The following is a 20,484-nucleotide window of genomic DNA, read 5'->3' on the forward strand; positions in this document are numbered from 1 at the left end:
CTCTCTCTCTCTCTCTCTCTCTCTCTCTCTCTCTCTGTGCTTTTTTAATTCAACGCGACGCGTTCATGTGACTGAATGCGCACCAGACGAGAATGTGCAATCGAATATACGCCGCAAATAGACGCGATGACGTTTCCGCGGCGGATCGTCCCTTTCTTGTAGAGCGGAGTGTAAATCGCCGAGGATTTCTCTTTCCGGAATCGAATGGTGCATCCTTCCCTCCGCAGCCAAAGGTCCTCCAGAATTTTTTCACCTTTACCACATCGCGCGACTAGGTGAGACGGGGAAAAGAGGAGAGAGAGGCCAGAAGAGCAGAATAAAGCACGATTCGACCAATCCCATCGCGAGAATAAAAATCTCATACATGTAAAAATATTCAATCGACAGGTCTGGCGTTACCTCTTTGCTCGCGACGTTCCCGGTGGTCTCTCCCTGTTTAGGATCACCCCGAGAGAAAGAAAAATTCCTCTCTTTCTTTCTCTCTTATCGTATCCTTTTACACACTCCATGGCCCTCGGTCTCTTTTCCTGCGAGGCAACGAGGCAACGAGGCCCTTCTTGCCCTTTGTTCAGAGTTCTCTTTAAACACGCGATCCCCTCACCCTCGCTGCCCTGCCCTTTGCGCGAAGCCTGACTGATCGCCTTATATTAGTGGGCCGCCGTAGTTTCGGACCTTTCCTCGATATATTACATCTCAAATAACTCGGGAATGAATTGCCTCGCGTGACTCCGGCCATCTCGCCCGAGCAGAGATTTCGGAGTAATCAATTTGTGCTGTGAACCAAATCGCATTATCATCTCGGTCTCGGACGTTTAAACGCGAAATCACGAGTCTCGCTGTACACTTGTTTAAAAAAGAAAGTACGCACGTATGCACATATTTCCGTATGTCACGTGGCAAGAGATCGCGTTCGAGCTTTCGACCAGTAGTCCTATTCGCGCCCGCGGGTGAACTATTTAATCGAACCAAGAGCATGCTGCTGCATCACCGGCGTTGACAAGCCGGAAAAAGCACGACACGCGTCGCATCGTTGAAGCTTTCACGGGTTACGTGTGCGAGCCGCAAAAGAAATCCCGACCCGAGAGGAGAAATGATATTCGCACTGGGTTTTTTCTCTCTTTACCCCTTCTCCCTTCTCTCTCGTTCTCTCTTGCTCCCGCGTCCGATGTCCTCGGTCTGTTCGGAGTGGCTTGCCGGGCGAATTCACATGCATGAACGAGAACGGATATATCTCGACGATCGCTCAACGTGCGCACTCGCGCGAACCGACGTCGGTCATTTGGGATTCGTAATACTGTGCCTTGAAAAAACCCTCGAAAAAGAACGCGGACGAGGGAAATAAGGCAGGCAGGTGGCGTGGAGGGAGAGGAAGGTGCGCGGGAGGCGAATGTTATTAGGAGTCCCGGCTGAATGCCGCCGCGGCGCAAAGTGCACACTTGGAAGCACTTGAAACGTACCGTAAATGAAATCGTTGCATCACCACGACGAGAACGTTCGAGAACGCGATTGTTCTCAAGTGCGCTCTAGTGCTGTTGATAATTGCGCTATAATTTGTCACTCCCGCGGCGTAAACGCAGCCGCAAATTCCCGCAACTTTTTGAGCCGCTAGTCGCCGTCGCGGAAGAAGGGAGAAGCGTAACCCAAGCGGTCGGCGAGCAAGCCGGCTACGGAATTATGCCGTATGTGAGTGTGTGAGGGTGGCTCTTTGGATGTACAACTTCCGAATATATATATATATATATATATATATATATATATATATATATATATAATTCGGCAATTGCGAGACATGTACGTTCGTGAGTGCTGAGCGAACACTCAGGAGCGCGTAATTAAGATTACGCGGCGAAATAACGTGTCGCACGCGAACGATTTTTTGAGAAATACGGCCAGGCGGTTTAACGAGCGGCCGCTCTCGTTCGCGAGGGATAATATATCGACCGCCCGGCGAAGTATTATTTTCAAAAACACACCCGCGGCTTAATTACCTCGTATATCTGCCGCGGGGGCTGCGTACACGTGCGCAGTAAATTTCATGCGAAGCGAACGTCGCCGCTGGCACGTCTCTGACGGACCGAACGATTCGCCCGGAAGAATGGATTCTCGTTTTTCGCGTCCTCATCGTCGTCGTCGTTGCCGTCGTCTCACGTCCCCCTTTTACTCGTAACTTTATTGTAACGAGGGCTCATTTGTCCGCGTCAACCGTGCCGACCGGATCCCGTTCGCAGAGAAGTAGTCGCGACTCGACGCAAACCAGACGTAAGCTTGTGCTTTCGGCGCCGACCCCATGAATCTTAGTCGCGTGTCGCCGGCAAGCTCGACTCTGGACGTGGATCATAGAGAAAGCAGGCGAAACGCGATAATTCGCGGCACAACGAGGCGCACAGTCGCGCGCCGTTCTCTCTCCGGCCGCCGTTTCCGTAACTCAGAAAAGGGAACGACTGTCGTAGACCTCTCCGACGCTTTCATTAAATAAACACGGCAGTCGGAAGCAGCGTCCTCTCCTCAGCTCCTTGTGCTGGTACGTCGGAGCAAAGTCGACGAGATGACTCGAACGTATTCCGGCTCACGACCGCGAAGAGTTAATTTTTATTCGTCGGGCACTTCAAAGTCTCAATTTGCCCTCAGCGAGAAATCTCACGAGGAAGCACACGGGAAAAGTGTCTCTCGCCGATCTCAGTTTCAGGGTTTTCGATAGGGCGGCCAAATAACAAGAGACATCTCTTTTTTACATAAGGAGATACTTGAACATTTATTTATGGGATAGAACATTTATTTCGCGGAAACAAGCTTTGTTTCGCAGAAATAAACTTTGTCTTACAAAGTTTCCAAGTATTTTTTCTCTAATTATTTAATGAAAGCGTCGGAGAGGTCTACGACAGTCGTTCCCTTTTCTGAGTTACGGAAATGTATACTTTTTCTTACACGCAGAAATTGATATCTTTGAAAGATCCTTCAAAAAAAATTCGATAAAATTGTTGATGTGCAAATATCTTCGAAACCGCAAAACATACGAGAAAACGTTTCTCCCTAAAATTTTATTCAAATGTTTCTTGTAACTTAGAATTTTCGAACATGCCACATTCCTTAGTACGTTCTCAGTCTTCATATAACACTCTTGAAATATTTCAGCACAAAATTATTGAATATATCGAGTAGCAAAAAAACAATTTTGTTAAATATCGTAAAACTTGAGACATTTTCTCATGTACTTCACGATTTCGAAGGTACCAATGAATTTCTTTTTAGGGATCGCTTCTACTTCTAAATGTGCGAGACAGCACACATAAAAAAAATATGTATCTCATTTTTAGCCACTCTATAACTTATTCAGAGCCCATCAAAGTCGGTGAAGTATACTTCCAAATGTTTTGTTGTCGGAATAAAATAGCGCAGAACCACATCCACACATCAAATCGTATTAGTTTAAACGATTTTTACAACGCGACAAAATGGGCGTTTCGTGTACTCCATTTCGACATCCAGACTAGGCGTTTTAATAGCTGCGACAACGGAAGTATGATCTCTTTTCTACGAAGTATAACTCTTTTGTGCTAAAAAACATCAGGCTAATAATGATAAGTGCGTTTATCACCTGTCACTGAGAAACGAATGAAACTCTCGGCGTGATCGAAGTCAGCCGACGTATGCGTTTAATTTGGAAGATGACACGAGCTTCCAAAATATGTTTATGATTGTACACGCGCAGTCAGCGTGTGGACAAAAAACACACATGCGCACACATACGCACACAGTGGCTAGGAAAGTGGCGGAGGAAGAAGACTAAGCGGGAGAGAGAAAATGGGCGCCCAACGGTGACTCAATTCTTGGCACGAGGTTGTGACTCGTGATTACCACACCGCGCCGTAACTCGGTATATCCTTACACAAGTGTCATCTACACGAAGAGATTTGGAAAATATTTGGCCGTGTGAGTGAGAGAGAAAGAAAGAGGGAGAGAGGGAAGAAGGGAAGGTAGACAAATAGATATATAAGTAGATACAGAGAAACGCACCCGCGTGAGAGAAAATTCACCGTCGTTTACCATTGTCGATCGCATCGAGCTAAGGAACACGTTTGTGCAGCTTTAACGCGCTCCAAGAAAAACACATCGTTACCCACGAACAAGGTACGAGAGTCGACGGCGCGCGAAATTTCGCGAGCGCATATCTCTGCGCGCGTGTAAATGAGAGCCGACGTAAATTCGCCCGACTCGCCTGAGCGAGCGTTTGGCAAGAGCGGCTTAATTAGCGGAAAGGTTAAAAGTTGATTATTTAACACGCCGGTTGTAAAGTTAGACTCTCTCGAACACAACCGCGATTTTCCGTAACGCCGCGCGATATCAGCCCAAAGGGATTATCATTATTAATACTGCCGGTCCGAGAATTCGTGTAAAAGAGAGAGAAAGAGAGAGAGAAAGAGAGAGATGGTCGGTCGCACTGTGCGCCTCGTGTGAGAGAAACGCTGTGTACATTTCCCTCGACTTCCTCAACACGCGCGTGCCTGACCTTGCGGGAAAAATAGCGAGCGGGATACGTTCTCCGGAAGCGCGCTTCGGGAAGCGTGCGCAAATCGGCTTCCATATTTCTTAGATTTCGAACACTCTAAGAAATTGATGCGATTACTTACGGGAATGATATCGCCCCTTTGAAATATTAAATTAATGGCGCTACGTGATCGCTATAAGTCTTCGGCCAGAGAGACACAGGGGCGTCTTAAGACAAGCCGTTTCATCGTAAGGAAACGGATTAGACGGCAGATTAAAGCTTACGGAGGATCTGCGCAGTGGGCTCGACCACTGCCGCGGATCATTTCGAAATGCATTTTACTGTCGCGGCTCTCGGAAAATCCGGGTCGACGAGTCTGCAAGAATTCGCAGTCGAACACAGACGAGACAAAAATACACGCGCAATAACGTTTTGCAATTCCGAATTTCACCTCGCATTAGCTCTCCGTGCGTGAATCACCGTTGCGAATTCGCGGATTACATCACAACAAATATGTCTCGACGGCGATGTAATGCGATTACGCGTGCAGCTATGCGGAATATCTATTTTCGCGAAAAAATACCACGCGGTCTTAATAACGCGAAACGTTATTAATATCGTGTTACGCGATACAATGTTAATAATATAGAATCGGCTTGAACTTGCGCATTAAACTCGCCCAGGTAAAGAGAGAGCGTATGTGTGTATGTTTGATAGCACTGTGTAAAAAAATATTTGCACGATATAGGCGTATCAAAGTATTCATCGCTCCGTAATTCCGCATTACGCAGAATTAAAACTCGGTTTTAGTCGCGCGAGCTCGCGCGCGCGACGCCACGGGATAAACTACACTGCGGGCGGGAGAGCGTGTCGCGAACTGTCGCTCGCTACGCGAGAGGTAATGACATTTTTATTGCGTTCCGCGACAAACAGTTTCCGCGGATGTCACGACGCCGGCTCGCTCAATTTACGCGCTATTAGCACGCGCGTCCGGGATCGCGCGCTCGCTATATTTCATTATCGACGGGCGCGCCCTCGCTTTCTCGGTGCAGTCAGTCAGTAAGTTTACGGAAAGCCGAAACTTCCTTTTCCACAGCGCGGCGCTGTGACCGTGACACGTTCGTTTCCGCGCTGGTTCCGGAATCGCTTCCAATTTCGACACGCCGCGACGACGGGACATCGCCGGCTCTGCCGTCCTCGGCGCGGACTCATTCGGCGACCTCGTAACTCAATAATCTCCGAGCAAACGCGACCTCGTCATTAGTTATCGCTGGAAATCCGGGCTTAAAACTGTCGAGAGGTCGCAGCGATATCGCGGCCGATAACCGCGCGCGCCGTGCAAATACACATACATACACACACACACACACTCTCTCTCTCTCTCTCTCTCTCTCTCTCTCGAAAGAGAGAGCGCAAAGTTGGAGCGCCGCGCAGCACGAATGGCACGAACCTGGGCGAAGTCACGGCTCTTCGTATTCGATTAAACGTGATTTACCTACAAGCTTTATATATATATACATATACATACATATATCGGACGCCGCGCGAAATTAATACGTCCGGCGCGATCGGATTTGCCGGCGGCGTTAAAAATTGAGTTTTCCATTGCGAGCGCGATCGACGATTGCGTGTAGTGCACACGACTACGGCACGATCGATTGTTGCGCACCGAACGCGCACTGTGCGCACATAGTAATTTAACCGGCTTACCAATTTTAATTTTAATTACTGGTTAATTATTGCTGGTTTAATTATTGTAGTAATTTAACCATCGACCGCGCGCGCCGCTCACGCGCGAGGCTATTATTAGATATCGGTCGCAAAACTATCGTTTTGCGAGCATTTCACAATTTTCTCGGAGATCATAAATCGCCGGGCTGTCGGTCGCTTCAGCGGACGCGCGTAATCTTACCGCGAGTGTTCCGCGAACCAGCGTGACGACATTCGCGGGAGTTGCGCGGAACCGACAATTGTCGAGCCGAGATAAGGAGACGGCAGGTTTGTTTAGCTGAACTAGATTGCACTTTCTGTCCTTAGGGCGGAACAAGTATTTAACCTAGCGTTAGAGAGAAAAGAGAGAGGAACACAGTTCCACTTAGCAGTACCACGCTGAGAGAAAATACTAATAAATAGTAAGTACTTATCCTCGAAAGATATTAATAACATTATTGTACGTGGAAATGGCAATGCGATTGACCTATATATAAATCTGGCCGCGCCAAAGATATTGAATCTGCTTGGCGCAATCGGATTTATATGCGGGCCAACCGTTTTCCCGTGTACCGATATAAAATATTTTCCATATAAGAAAATATATATTTTCTTAAAACCTGGAGAAAACTTTAATTTCTCATGAAAGAAATTACTCAGTCTACTTATAAATTAATAAAAGAATTCAAATTGAAGTAATTATCCACTTCAAGAAAATATTTACTATTCTTTTACATATCTTTTTCTTTAATTTAGTTCAGCTGGAACGAACAGGCCTGGTGTGACTTCGTGGTTACTCATATCTTCGCGCTCAAGTTGTCGACACGTGTAGCCCGTGCTTCTTTGAACTTTACATTTGAGACGAAGCGGCGATAAATATTGATCGTCCAACAGTTAACGTCATTACGTTTAAAGAAAAATATTAGTTCGTAACTCGAGATGTATCTCGAGACGTCTTTCGTTCGAGAGGAACTTTCCGCAGAGAGGAAAGAGAGAATGAGAAAGAGAGAGAGAGGGAAAGAGAGAGAGAGAGAGAGAGAGAGAGAGAGAGAGATATGCCCCTTTTGCTCGTACGAAGACGAGCGTCTTCAACAACACCCTCGGGGGTAGTAGAAACAGAAGCGCGAATATTCAGCTGAAGCTGAAGGGGAAAACAGGCATCGACAACGGCATAGGCGGCAGTAGGTGAATGCACGAGCATGGAGGAGCAAGCGAGCGAGGTCAATTCAGCGGTGAGATTGCGTTCCGCGATCGACACGCTTGTATCTGACACTGACCGAAGTATTTTTTAATTAACAAACGGAAGCGTACAGAGCGTAATGTGGCTGTAATTAAAACCGAAGTCGAAGCGCGAGTCCGCCACCACGTGAGAATTTATCGATCGCGGTATATCTTCTTGATATCGTCAAGTGAAACGGAAAATATCCGTCTCGACATTTTTACCCAAGGTCCGTGCAAATTATTCTGGACGCGTAGTGCGAGCTAATTAGACATATCCTTTTTAATTTCAACTTTAACTCCGTTTTTCTCATACAAACATCCTACATGATATTTCACCTGGAGATTCAAAAAGACGTACTTAACGTTCGTATACGCGTCCAGAGTACGGCGCTTTAGTTATAATTGTCGAATTTTGCGATATTCGAAAGACATCTCTTCCCAGGCTGCGGGAGTAAGCAGAGCGGAGAAGTTGATCAGGAACGCGAACAGATCAGCGGACAAATTGGTTATCTATCGGCCGCAGGAATACCGCCGCCGCTCTCTTCCCCTTCGCCATCACGTCGCTCATAATAGAGACCATTAAACGCACCACGCCAGCAACACGTGCCGGCTGCTCCTCCCAAGATTTTTCATCACGAGACGCCGAATCAATATGATCTCTCCCCCATTTACGAGCGCTTCACGAAATGAAAAACTCTCTCTCTCTTTCTCTCTCTCTCTCTCTCTGTCTCTCTCTCCCCCGTGACGCGTCCTATAAAGACATACGTTCGCACTTTCAATCACGAATTCATTTTTTCTCTTTTTAATTCGACACTCACATCGCTCTACGACGATATTTTGCATAATTAGTATCTTAATTATATGCACTGCGAATATAAGTAAATTATCTCGCGCACCCGCGTATTTCTTCCTTCACCCTCGGGTTAATTGCCTGTAATCGACAATGAATCATATCGAATTACTCTGCAAAATAGCTTTTAATTCAGGAGTTTCGCGTTTCCTAGATAATGAGTTTCAAGTTACCTTTGCATTGCAGCTTGCGGTAGGGATTTATTCGCAAAACAACAGCAGAGCGGTGCTGCCCGCGATATCCTCATCGATCGTGCGTGGGATGTACGGCCGCGAAACGCGTCTCGCGGAATGTGGAAACTATTCGGGATAACAATCGCGAGTTCTACATCGGCCGATATCTTCCACTCCAAAACGACTGCGTCGAAACCACGCGATTGCGCTTCTCCTACGCTATGACTACGCGTCTATTTCTTCGCGACGCTGCAAGAGTCATCGGTGTTTTGAGATTCACAGCGATGATATCGCATTTAAAAATAGACATTGCACTGAGAGATTAATATATAAACATATGCCACACAAAAGCAACCTCCTACTGCCCACGCTCTCGTTAATAAAGAAAATTTATACACCGTTAAGACACACTGCGTAACTTTCCATTTCATGGTCGCGCATGATCACTACAGTGGCTTTTACAGCCACTAAATCTCGCGGTCTTTAACAGCCGGACTTTTGTAGCTCTCGAGAGCATAGTTTCCGAGCTATCCATCATCGGTTTACAAAATAACTCCCGCTGACCTACGGTAACTATAAGTATGTACGTATATTAACTACAAATTGAGAGACAGTCAAAATGAGAAATCAAATCGAGGCTGGAAAACAATAGCAAAATTACATCTGGGAACAAAGTCTATTTTGTGCGTATAGTTTTGTATATTTTTTTTATTGTCACGCCCTAGCGCCAATTACGCGTAATAAAATCGAATCCTATCAGAGATATTTGCATTCGGCATAGCCGATAGATATGAAATAAATAACAGTATATTTTATATGTTCAATCAGTTACTGCACGATATTCACAAGTATCGCTTGGAAAAGTTAATAAGAGACACCTATTCAATACTTAAACATGCCTCCTATGTTTAAAGGTTGAAATAATTCCTCGAAAGTAATAATAATATAGTTTCTCACAGGTAATAATAATAATATAATTTAATAATATGCAAAGAGAAAATATTATGCAACTATTGTACTTATTATTCTTATTTGCAATACTATCACACTATTGTCATATATACTTTGCAATATTAATATATGTAAACCACATGTATTATTGTAATTGAAATAGTATTTTTATTGTAATTGTATTTTTATCGTATTATTTTTAAAATAAAAAGCACTTATCTACTACAAAACGCAAGAAACCTTTTATGCCTATAATCTGTCTTTGACTTATACTATTTTCTCCAAATTCCACCACCATCTTGCACATTATATACTCCTAATACAAAATCGGTTTCCACATACTGGTATCAGGAAAGCATAGTGAACGAAGAGGTAGCCCAAAGTTCTAACAAGAAATTTGAAATTGAAGAAATCAAGTTTTGCCGATTTTCGCATTTTGGTATCAGGAGAACATAATCGGCGAAGAGGTATCCGAAATTTTGGCGGGAAATTCAAACTTGGGGAATTCAGTTTAAACAAATTTAATTTCGCCGATTTTCGCGTTTTGGTATCAGGACAACATAATCAACGAAGAGGTATCCGAAATTTTGGCGGGAAATTCAAACTTGGAGAATTCAGTTTAACCGAATTCAGTTTCGCCGATTTTCTGGTTTTGGTATCAGGAGAACATAATCAGCGAAGAGGTATCCGAAATTTTGGCGCGAAATTCCATCTTGGAGAATTCAGTTTAACCGAATTCAGTTTCGCCGATTTTCGCGTTTTGGTATCAGGAGAACATAATCATCAAAGAGGTATCCGAAATTTTGGCGGGAAATTCAAACTTGGAGAATTCAGTTTAACCGAATTCAGTTTCGCCGATTTTCTGGTTTTGGTATCAGGAGAACATAATCAGCGAAGAGGTATCCGAAATTTTGGCGGGAAATTCAAACTTGGAGAATTCAGTTTAACGGAATTCAATTTCGCCGATTTTCGCGTTTTGGTATCAGGAGAACATAATCAACGAAGAGGTATCCGAAGTTTTGGCGGGAAATTCAAACTTGGATAATTCAATTTAACCGAATTCAGTTTCGCCGATTTTCGCGTTTTGATATCAGGAGAACATAATCATCAAAGAGGTATCCGAAATTTTGGCGGGAAATTCAAACTTGGAGAATTCAGTTTAACCGAATTCAGTTTTGCCGATTTTCACGTTTTGATATGAGGAAAAGATAATCAACGAAGAAGTATCCGAAGTTTTGACGGGAAATTCAAACTTGGAAAATTCAGTTTCACTGATTTTCGCATGTAGGTAAGCTACCCATATAGGATTCCTACTTAGTTGTGAGAGGGAAAATTTTTCAACACTTTTTTTTGTGTTTCTTAACTTTGTTTATAATGTATTTAATATATACATGTTATTTATGTACCTTTATCTAAAGTAAAACAATTTCTTCTTTCAGCTGGATCTGACTTCAAGCGTTGGTTTGAATGGTTGGTCCCTCGTTGTCGGTCTCCTCAGAGAGTACGAATGGTTTGGTTACCTCGGAGATAGAGACCGTGTTCTCCGGTAGTCCTAGCTACCTTTGTGGAGGTTTAAGGTGCCAAGGTGACTCCAAGGTTAATGGATTCTGGCCCTACGATGACAAGGCTATACTCTTGCTCGAGGCTGGCTGCTGGTGTCGCCGAAATATCAAGACTGCTTGCCCGGGTAACCTCGCCGTAGTCAAGAAGTGGCATTGCCGAGAAATGGAAGACACCGGCAGTGTGGAAGCAGGGTGAAAATTGAATCTAGACTTTGTCTGGAGTGGTGTCATGTCGAAATGATTACGGCGTCCTTGGCTTTTGCAGGGATGCTGGACCGAATACAAGTGCTCCAGAAGATTGTTTGAAGAAGTGGCCGAGGTTCCTGGCGCGAAATCCGAAACTGAAGAATTCAGTTTTCTCGATTTTGATATCAGGATAACGTGATGAGCAAAGAGGTAGGTCGAAATTCTGACGGAAAGTTGAACTATTATTCCGTTGTTTGGAATAAAATATTTTATGAAGATTGACGAATAATTTGAGATTTATTAATGTATAATTATTTATCAAATATAAAGATGGCTATAAACCTATTGCAAATACAACCCGCCGAATCTCTGACAAGATTGTATATTTCGCGTCAGTTTTCTTCTCATATCGTCCAAATGCACGACAATCGGCGTAGCATGGATCGTCCAAACACGCGCGACGCTGTAATTATGCGCCGCTGTCATAGCGGTAACGACGACGATGACGACGACGCAGGTCACGGCAATTCTCGTTGATGTAACGGCCGAATAAATTCGAATAAAGTTCTGGCCGTCGTCCAAAAATGGACACTGATTTATGCGCCGCACGGCATATTATTACGCGAGACACAGCGGCCGCGCCATGTGTACGAGACAATGTCGCGTCGCTGCCAATTTGGTCCAGCGGTGCGTAAAGTTGCGCGCGTGCGCGCTCGCGCACGACTCGAAACCCGATGATCGATCGCGCTGTGAGCGCAGCGCTCAGGTGAATAATGCGTTCTCGTTCTTCTGTTTTCCTCTTTCTCGCGAACGTTTACCGGTATTGCCGCTCGCTGATGCCGCTTACTTTCTCGCTCGTTTCTCTGGAACGTGCAAACGATGTACATGTAATAACGGGACTAATATTCATTATGTACATTCGCCGTGACGTTAACAATTGAGACGTCGTTAGCGTTATTTTCTCAATCTCTACCTTCTCCACCGACTCTACCTGCATTCCATTGTCTCTCGACCTATTATATCGTCCGTTTGCCAAAGTACTTGGCATGGTGTTTCTCCGAGAGCGTCTAGGCGACCAGAGACGCGATCAACGATGCGATTTATCGCGTGGCTACCACTCATGGGTTAATGACGTTGCGAGCCGCTACGAGGACGAATTCGCAGTCGCGTTTGCGAAAAATCGCGGAGAATTCGCCACCGCCAGCCGGCGGCGTCTGTGGCCTAACCGTGATTTACATTTCACTTAACGAAGATCGATTCGTTCCGAGAACGAGGAACAAGCTTCGTCTGCCGTCGCACAATCGAGACAATATATCTAATAAATGTAATTTTACACATGATAAAGACACATCGGGACGAGATCCAACTTTATCGCACTTTACCGCACGATTACATTCGCGCTCCTTCGCGTGTCTGCATGCGGCTTAGAAACGTCTGGAAATTTAAAAGTAGGCGATTCTCCCGACAAATTATCCGACTCGCTACTTTCAATCAAATCGGTCGTTTAGATCCAGGGCGTCCGCGTATAATATACCCGATAATCCACCCCGCTGCCGCTCACTAATAACGCGCGAGCTCGATGATTGAGCGTAAACATACGCGGCACGAATGCGCGTCGTGCACAAATGCGGCCGTGGAAACGTGATATGCGTTACACGGCCGTCGTCGGATCACGCGTGGGAGGAATAAGCGGAATGCTTGCGCCCGTGCTCGTCTCCGTGCTTTTCGCACGGCCGCTCTCCTCCTCCTCCGACTCTCGCGCGTCCATCTCCTCTCCGTCGCCGCCGCCCTCATAATCCTAATCGAATCCAAGCGGCGCGCGCTGGTGGTGACGACGGCGTCGTCGAATAAATTTGCAATTCACCGCGATCTCAGTTCGGAGCGCGGCTACAGTCCGAATGACAATTCGAGGCGCGTGACTGAATATACACGTTCATCCCCCGTCGGTTCTCTCCGGCAGGTGGGGGTCGTCCTCGAGGACGGAGGACGAAGCGTCGCGTTGGGTCGGGTCGCAGCGATGCAAATCGCTGATTACAAATTAAAATCGGCCCTTGGGGGTGTTCCGGACTGGGGGAAAAGGGAGATGGGCGACGACGACGCGGGCAGCGGTGCGAGAGAGAGAGAGAGAGAGAGAGAGAGAACAGTGGGCGAGGGAGGGATGGGGGCTCTGGCTGCCTATTTCATTTTAGAAAATTTAAATTCAAATCCGGCAAAATGCACAGGACGTCGCGACCGACGCGACGCGACGGTACATATGTATGTTTATATAGATATATGGATGGGTTATGTGTACATGGATTCGGCGGCGTGTCGCTGGCAGTGGCGGCGCACAACCGCGGAAAAAAATCATAAAGCACGCGGAATGCAAAATGCAAATGCCGTCGCGGGACGTTCGCGAAAATGGGCAAAAAACGCACGAGATGTATATCCGGCGCGAAACACGCGCGATGCATCGGGCTATCCCGCGCGCCTCGCGTTACTGCTTTCCTTTCCCTGCCGGTTACATCCTTTTCTCTTGGTCGGGCTTATTTTTGTTTTCGTTAATAACGGAGTGCCCACGTGTGCACGCGTCGGCCATATGCGCGTCCTCCGCATCCCCGATAACCGAGATCTAGATTTCATTACCGTAAGGTCCCATCTCCCCTTTATTCTCCCTTCCTCTTTCCTCCCTCTCTTTCATTCTCTCGCTCTTTCTCTCTTCTGCATACCGACGCGGTCGTTTACACACTAATGTGACCACGAGGACTGAGCATAATGGACTACGCGGACGTGAGCATTTTTCTTTTGGCGAGTAAACGGCCATATAGAGCATGTGGCTCTCACGAGAGTACACGGAGTATTCTTCGGGATAACTCGGTGGCCACGCTGTTTCGCCGTGGTATTTTTGGTCGCAAGCGCACGCAGCGACTGTAACTTTATGAAAATCGCGATATCGCGATCCCGTCCGAGTTATTGCGCCGTCCTAATTTCGCGCGAATTATAGCGTTGTAGTTTCCAGAGGAGTTAAGCCTCGCGCGCGATCGCCCGTAGTTAAACACACAACTCCGTCGAAATAACGGGATTGTAATTTTAACCGGTACAAAGCGGACTGCGAAACGTCGGTTAGTCCGTCAGAATTACAACGGAGGCGAATAGGTAATATTACATCACCGGCGAACTCGCGGAGACACGCGCTTCCATCATCGAGTGCCTCGCGCGCGTCCGGACCGACACGCTCTTTCGCAGGGACGCGGCATTGTTCCGAGGAATTCCAGACACGTGGCTGTTGCTGCTGCTCGGCAGTCGTATTCGCAGTTGCAATTCGCAGTCGCGCGGCTAGTGGAAAGTGACTTATCGTGTCGGACGATCGTGAAAACGCCCGGCGGAAGGACGTAACGCGCGCAACGTACGGCCGGCCCACGTCGACCAGCATCGGCCAGACCCGAGGTCTAATGGAGCTTCCGCGTTGAAATCGCACCGTGGCTGACACAGCATGTGACAGCCAACGTCGTTAAAGCGTTTCACCGTGTCCCGTTTATAAGCTATACTCGCGAAATGGATGAAGGTAAACTCGTCGCGATTTGTTTTTACGCGCTAATTCGTCCGACACAATCAATTTCTCAGTGTAAAATAAAAGTATTTAGGGTGCGATTTATTAGACGCTGCAAAAGCTTCAAGAGAAGCATAATGGGTCCAGTTAGCGCTTCAAAACATTCGTAGCGTTTAATGTATCGCACCCTTGAACGCGCATCTAATTCGGAATATTCTTGTTTTGGTCTTCAGATACGAATATTTAAATTTTCAGCATGGAAGATATATTCAACATACGTACATGTTCTATGATAAAAGTTTAAATATTTGTATCTGACGACTAAAACATTGAGAATGCTCAGAGTTAGGTACATGTCCAAGGATGCGGTTCATTAGACGTTACAAATACTTTAGAACACCATATGGATCATTTTCTTTAAGCGCTTTAAGCTTTTATTTTTATTTTACACTGACAAGTTGACTCGCTGCAATTTTGCCTGCTTAGATAATTGCACGAAGCTATCTTGTCAATCTTTGTCGATCTATCGAATTTTCAAAAGATTTTCGAGACATTTCCCAAACAACTTTTCGTAAATTAAACGTACCTTGATTATGTTGATTACAGGCTGTGTTTACTGTTTCATCGGTGACTACACGCGAGTTCAGACATTGACATGTTCCTCCGAAAGCAGGCTATAAACAAAATTAGAAGCAAGAGCGGAAACTCGTTTAGTGACGTGAACATCTTTATTTATCGCATGGTTCGCGAGGAGCTGGTTAAACCATAATGCGGTTCTCGCATTAAAATCGCTCTCGAGCTGGCGTTACACGTGACAGTGCGGTAGTAAAACATTTCGCGGTATCGCGTTTAAGCTCGGCGAGGCGCGACACCACGTAATTTCGCGCTAATTCGCGGGTACACCGCGATACGAATAATTTTATCGGATGCTGCTATGTATCGGCCGGAAGAGATAAGGTCTGCGAATTAATGATATTATTAAAAGTATCAACAATTGGAAATGTCTCGGGGAAATGTATTGTCGATCTATAAGTAACACGAATGGAAAAGAAAGAATGGTGCTCTTTTATGCAAGCAATCTCAAAAAAATTATATAAACGCGCGTTAATAACAAATGTCTCTCAATGAAAACGTCTGTTAAACTCGTTTACTAATGGTTGACTGAGTACTAGACGAATAAAATAAAGTAAGTAATGAATGGGTGTGCCTTCTCGCGCGGTGCAACGAGAGCGCTGCTCAGCAGCTAAAATCAAATGATGTCCGAGATGTCGCGATTCTTGTCACAGCTCAAAGTTGCAGTAATTGCAACCGCGTCGGGTGACTCGACTTTTCGCGAGTGGTGAACGACAAGCGACAATGCATCATCCGCGACAATACATCTTGGCATTCGAAGAAGACGTTTGGCAACGGCTTTGAATACCAAGAGTACGTTGCAAGTGGTCCTTTCTGTGAGATGTATCACTATCGCAATTTTAACGTTGTATCTCGTTCTTGACTCAACAAAACGGCAATTTTGGATGATAAATTATTCCGCAGAATATCTCGTGAAAGTGGGAGAAAATATATTTCTCCACACGGAGACAGATAATATCCACGAGACTAATTCGCGCATATCGGATGTGCCGATCACCCTCGAATTACACAAAATTCCCACACACACACACACACACAGAATTCTAATTTATCAAATTTCCCGCAAGAATTACACACTAAGGAAATCGACATTTCCCAAATGCCACGTTGACGCCGTGTGAAGCCAATCTCCATAATCCAATTTTCAACATGTGATTTCCGCGCACGCGTGACGTATTGTCAGCCATTCCTTCGAAGCCGAATCAGTCGAATCTTCCAAATTTATATTTTCGTTCGCGAAACATAATTACATGTTTTGCACTTTCAGACATGACATATAGTTGGCCGTTTTACATATTCGCTCGCAAAATATAAAATATACATGTCTTACATATACGCTCGTGAAATAAATTTGCATACTTCAGCTTCCGAGCGAGCTGCATCTACATATTTTACATGTCTTTCCATAATTACCCGCGAAAAAGCTCCGGATACAAACAACACGCGGAGGAACTTCATTCTTGCCGACATGGAGAAACGCTCTGAATCTCTGAATGAAGGAAAGCAGCCCGATGGGGAGGACGAGTGGAAGGGAAATCGGAGAGGAAGAAAGAGAGAGAGAGAGAGAGAGAGAGAGAGAGAGAGAGAGAGAGACTGTGAGAGACTGTGAGAAAAAGAGAAGAGCTTTCGCAAATTCGGACCATATGGAAGATCGTAAAGGGGCGACGACTCCAACCCCCGCGATTCGGCAAATGGATATTACCGACTGAGACTTATGCCCTGCTAGCTGTCAGTAGCCGACGTTCATGTATAAACAGAGGGTGGCGAGATGAGGGCAGAGGAGACGAGAGAGAGAGAGAGAAGCGCGGAAGCGAGAGACAGAAGGGACCGTAGTACTGGAGGACGAGGAGGCATAAGTGGGAGGAGACAGGGAGTAACGGGAACGAGGCGAGGTTAATGGAGTGGAAACAAATTTAAAAACCCTCCCCGAAGGGGTGGGCTGCCTGTGTGGGTGCGTAGCGTTCGCAGGGGCTCGCGGATGTGCGAGCCCGCAGGTAACTGTAATGCAAGTTACGGCGAGCTAACTATGTATTTACGGATCTGTGTATACGCGAACAAACAAGCCCGGCGTTTCGTGCAGACTTCCGTTCGCCGCTTTGCCCGAGGAGCGGTATCGCCTTGTCTTCGTACCGCCGTGCAAACAATCTTCCGGGCGCGAGCGTTACTGCGCGATAACGACCACGACGACGACGCTGTTGCTCGGGAAAATTGCATTCGTAAGTATTATCACGCGCGCGACATGTTTTCGGAGGTGGATCGTAATAAGCTCCCGTGTCGAGACTCAAACCGGAAATGCGACGTCAGTTACAAAGAACCGTTCGTGTAGTTTCAACAAAATTGCATCGCGGATCCGTTACGGCCGTTGTATGAGATCAGACGGGTTCTCGTATCGGGAATTTGATCTTGGAACAATTCCACGACGGAAATAAATCTAGACAATGGGGGGCAGACATATCTCGCTAACTCTGACATCGCCAGATCTTTTCCTGTTTTTTTTTTCTGTTTTCGAATATTGCGGAACTATAACGCCACGGATTTTTAAACGCAGAGAATGTCTGGGAAGATTTCCAAGGTTTTTTACGGGAAACTTATACGCCCTTATGTTTGTTTTCCTTTTTTCCTACGGTCGCTTCGCGATCTCAGATCTCTTCGAGCTGTTTTCCAAACACCCGTCGCGCCAAGAGAGAGAGAGAGAGAGAGAACTGCTTTCACGATGAGAAAATCAGAGACGGAAATTCGGGCTTTAAGCCTTCATTATAATGCAATTCCGACAGTCCTCGCGCATTCTGCAAATAGTCGGCATCGGGAAGAAGGATGCGCCGAATGTTTATAGGTAGCCGAATGTTTATAAAAACGCGCTCGCTAAAAATATACAAACGACGCGATCAAAATTCGTTTCCGGTAGTGGCGTCGAAGAAATTCTCAGATAGGAGAGACGGTAAGACGACCAGGCGGAGAATCATTATGGAGGGAAAAGGATTTACTATGGAGGCTTTATTCTCTCTTGCTGAGGAGAGACAAATGGAAGACGGTGGAGCAAGAAAACGAGGGAGAGCTCGCGAGGGGTACGCGGAACGGTGGCGGAGTAAAAGAACAGTGCATCATGCGCTCGCGCGCCACCGGTGCATTCTCGCGGTGCCGCGCGTATCGGGTTTAATATAAAACGATTTTACGAGTCGAATAAAAAAGCCATTAATCGCTCCCGATTGGACCGTCGCGAGTAGGAGCCGAGGGTAGGCAGATGATGTATAGCGCGGTCCGCGGCTTAACGTACAATAAAGGACTCTCGCGGGAGCGCCGGCGATAGGTCACGGCCTACCGTCGTTGCTCCTATCGTTATTGCGATACCATTCGTCGTTCCTGAGAGCGATCGACAAGGGGCCACCGAGATACGGCTCGTAACGATCCGACGTGGAATTTCGGGAAGGGGCATGTGGGAGTATTACATCGATAACGACGCTTAATCGCCGAATGCTTAACTCCAAGTTTACTCGCTATCGCGGTGACCTAGATCCCCTCGAGTCGCCTAACGCACGTCGTGACGCGAGAATCGTGTGAATAAATCGCGGAGGGCCGCAAGAAGCAGTGATTTTGTACCTGTTGGGGATTTTCCAAAAATTATACAAGCAGATACGATCAAGTTTGCGCGAATATTCGGAAGATTGTGCCGTGAGAGTCGCATGGTTGAGGTTCAAAAGTGGAATGCTCCCCGCGTAAATATTCCCCTCGAAATTAATTCCTCTTTATGCGTATTTTTCAGCAGCCCGCGAGGAGAGAGATCCCGGAGTTACCTTTTATTGCGGAAATATAAATATAGATTAAACGTCGTGTCCGAGGCGTCGTCGAAGGGGCAGCAGGACGTTTTTTACCGAGGCGATAAAACGCACAGCGGTCGCATAGGAACAGCCCCTTCAAGTGGAAAAGGGACGATCGTGCCGGCCACCAGCAGGGGTGGAGAGTCTCGAGGCCGGGACGATGTCGCGGGTCCCTGCATGACCAAAAAGGACGTTACGCACGAAAATGGACAAGACGCGGAGGAGCGCAATGGCTGTTTTGGCAGAGGTTATTTTCCGGACGGGCGATTTCGCCGGCTCAGTGTACTTCGGGGAGACACTACCTCCTTGCTTAAGAAGACGTTACTTCACCCTTATACGAGGGGCGCGCGGGTCGTCATAGGTAGTAGGATCTCGCACGTTTATTAGACAAACACACCCGATCTTCTCCCTCGATTACCGTTTCGGTAAAATATCGCGACGTTCTTTGCCCATCGCGTATGACGCCGGCTCCACTTTTAGCTAAGAGTCGTTCCGGACTCAGAGCGGCCAACAGCGAGGCGCAGTGTCTTTTGGTCAAAACTATGTCCGGAGAAAAGTAGATTCGAGAGATCGCGCACACGATATTTCTTATTTCGATATATTAGCATGTACGCGTTTAATAAAATGTCTGTATCGATTGTATCGAGCTTTGAAGTGAGATATGTACTTGATTTATAAGAATGAAACATGTACTTCTCCTGAAATAAAAATGATTATCCGAAACATCACACTGATTTCTCGCTTCTTGAACCTTGAATGAAAAAATACTTTTCTTGTACTCGAGGTTCCCTGCTCGAAAATCGGGATTTGTTTGCGCAGTCCCCTCTTCTCGAGAGAATATAGGGTGCCATAATATAGAGTGCGACTCGAAATAAGAATCAGGTAGGTGGACTACCGCTTGACTGATCGTGGGGATGACTAGAAGGAAACACTGCGCGCGCTCTGGCCAATGGTGTCACGACAGGTGCTGATACAAGTGGAGGAACAGAATACGAGGGGTGATCCGAACGTGATCCCACCCATACACTCGCGTCCCCGATAAGAGAGTTGTCTCGATGGAGATCACTTCGTCGTCCGTTTCGCGGGTATATAAGTTTTCCCCATCAATGCCACGGTTCGTTGCGGCCTCGCAACGACACGCAATATCCCGACCCAACGCGGTCGATGATATCATAAGGTATATTAAGACGTTATTGACGCCAGTGTTTCCCGCGAGCACATCGTCGCGCAGATCAGACATTGCGTGCAAGTCTGTTTGCTTTGGATTACGCAACGTCGTGATGTCGACAGCACACGCGCACTCCCAGGGTTTCTCTCTCTCTCTCTCTCTCTCTCTCTCTCTCTCTCTCTCTCTCTCTCTCTCTCTCT

The 20,484-nt window shown here is 46.4% G+C and overlaps 2 protein-coding genes across 11 annotated transcripts in view; one reads left to right on the top strand and one right to left on the bottom strand.

The window, feature by feature from the left end:
• LOC116850871 overlaps window positions 1-20,484 on the bottom strand; it is a 488,766-nt gene that overhangs the window by 248,020 nt on the left and 220,262 nt on the right. The gene's annotated exons all lie outside the window — the stretch shown is intronic.
• LOC116850879 lies at window positions 10,847-19,830 on the top strand. 2 transcript variants are annotated; one of them, XM_032829685.1, is made up of 3 exons: window positions 10,847-11,145; window positions 11,219-11,349; window positions 19,062-19,830. In XM_032829685.1, exons 1-2 carry the CDS (start codon window positions 10,859-10,861, stop codon window positions 11,331-11,333), a joined length of 402 nt encoding a protein of 133 aa, XP_032685576.1. In that variant the 5' UTR covers window positions 10,847-10,858; the 3' UTR covers window positions 11,334-11,349; window positions 19,062-19,830. The 2 variants fall into 2 exon arrangements, with proteins under 2 accessions (XP_032685576.1, XP_032685575.1); XM_032829684.1 differs by lacking the exon at window positions 19,062-19,830 and having other exon boundaries at window positions 11,219-11,646.

The sequence above is a fragment of the Odontomachus brunneus genome, unplaced genomic scaffold (assembly GCF_010583005.1).
Source record: "Odontomachus brunneus isolate Ranch 3 - 2012 unplaced genomic scaffold, Obru_v1 Obru_scaffold_158, whole genome shotgun sequence".
Lineage (NCBI taxonomy): Eukaryota > Metazoa > Arthropoda > Insecta > Hymenoptera > Formicidae > Odontomachus > Odontomachus brunneus.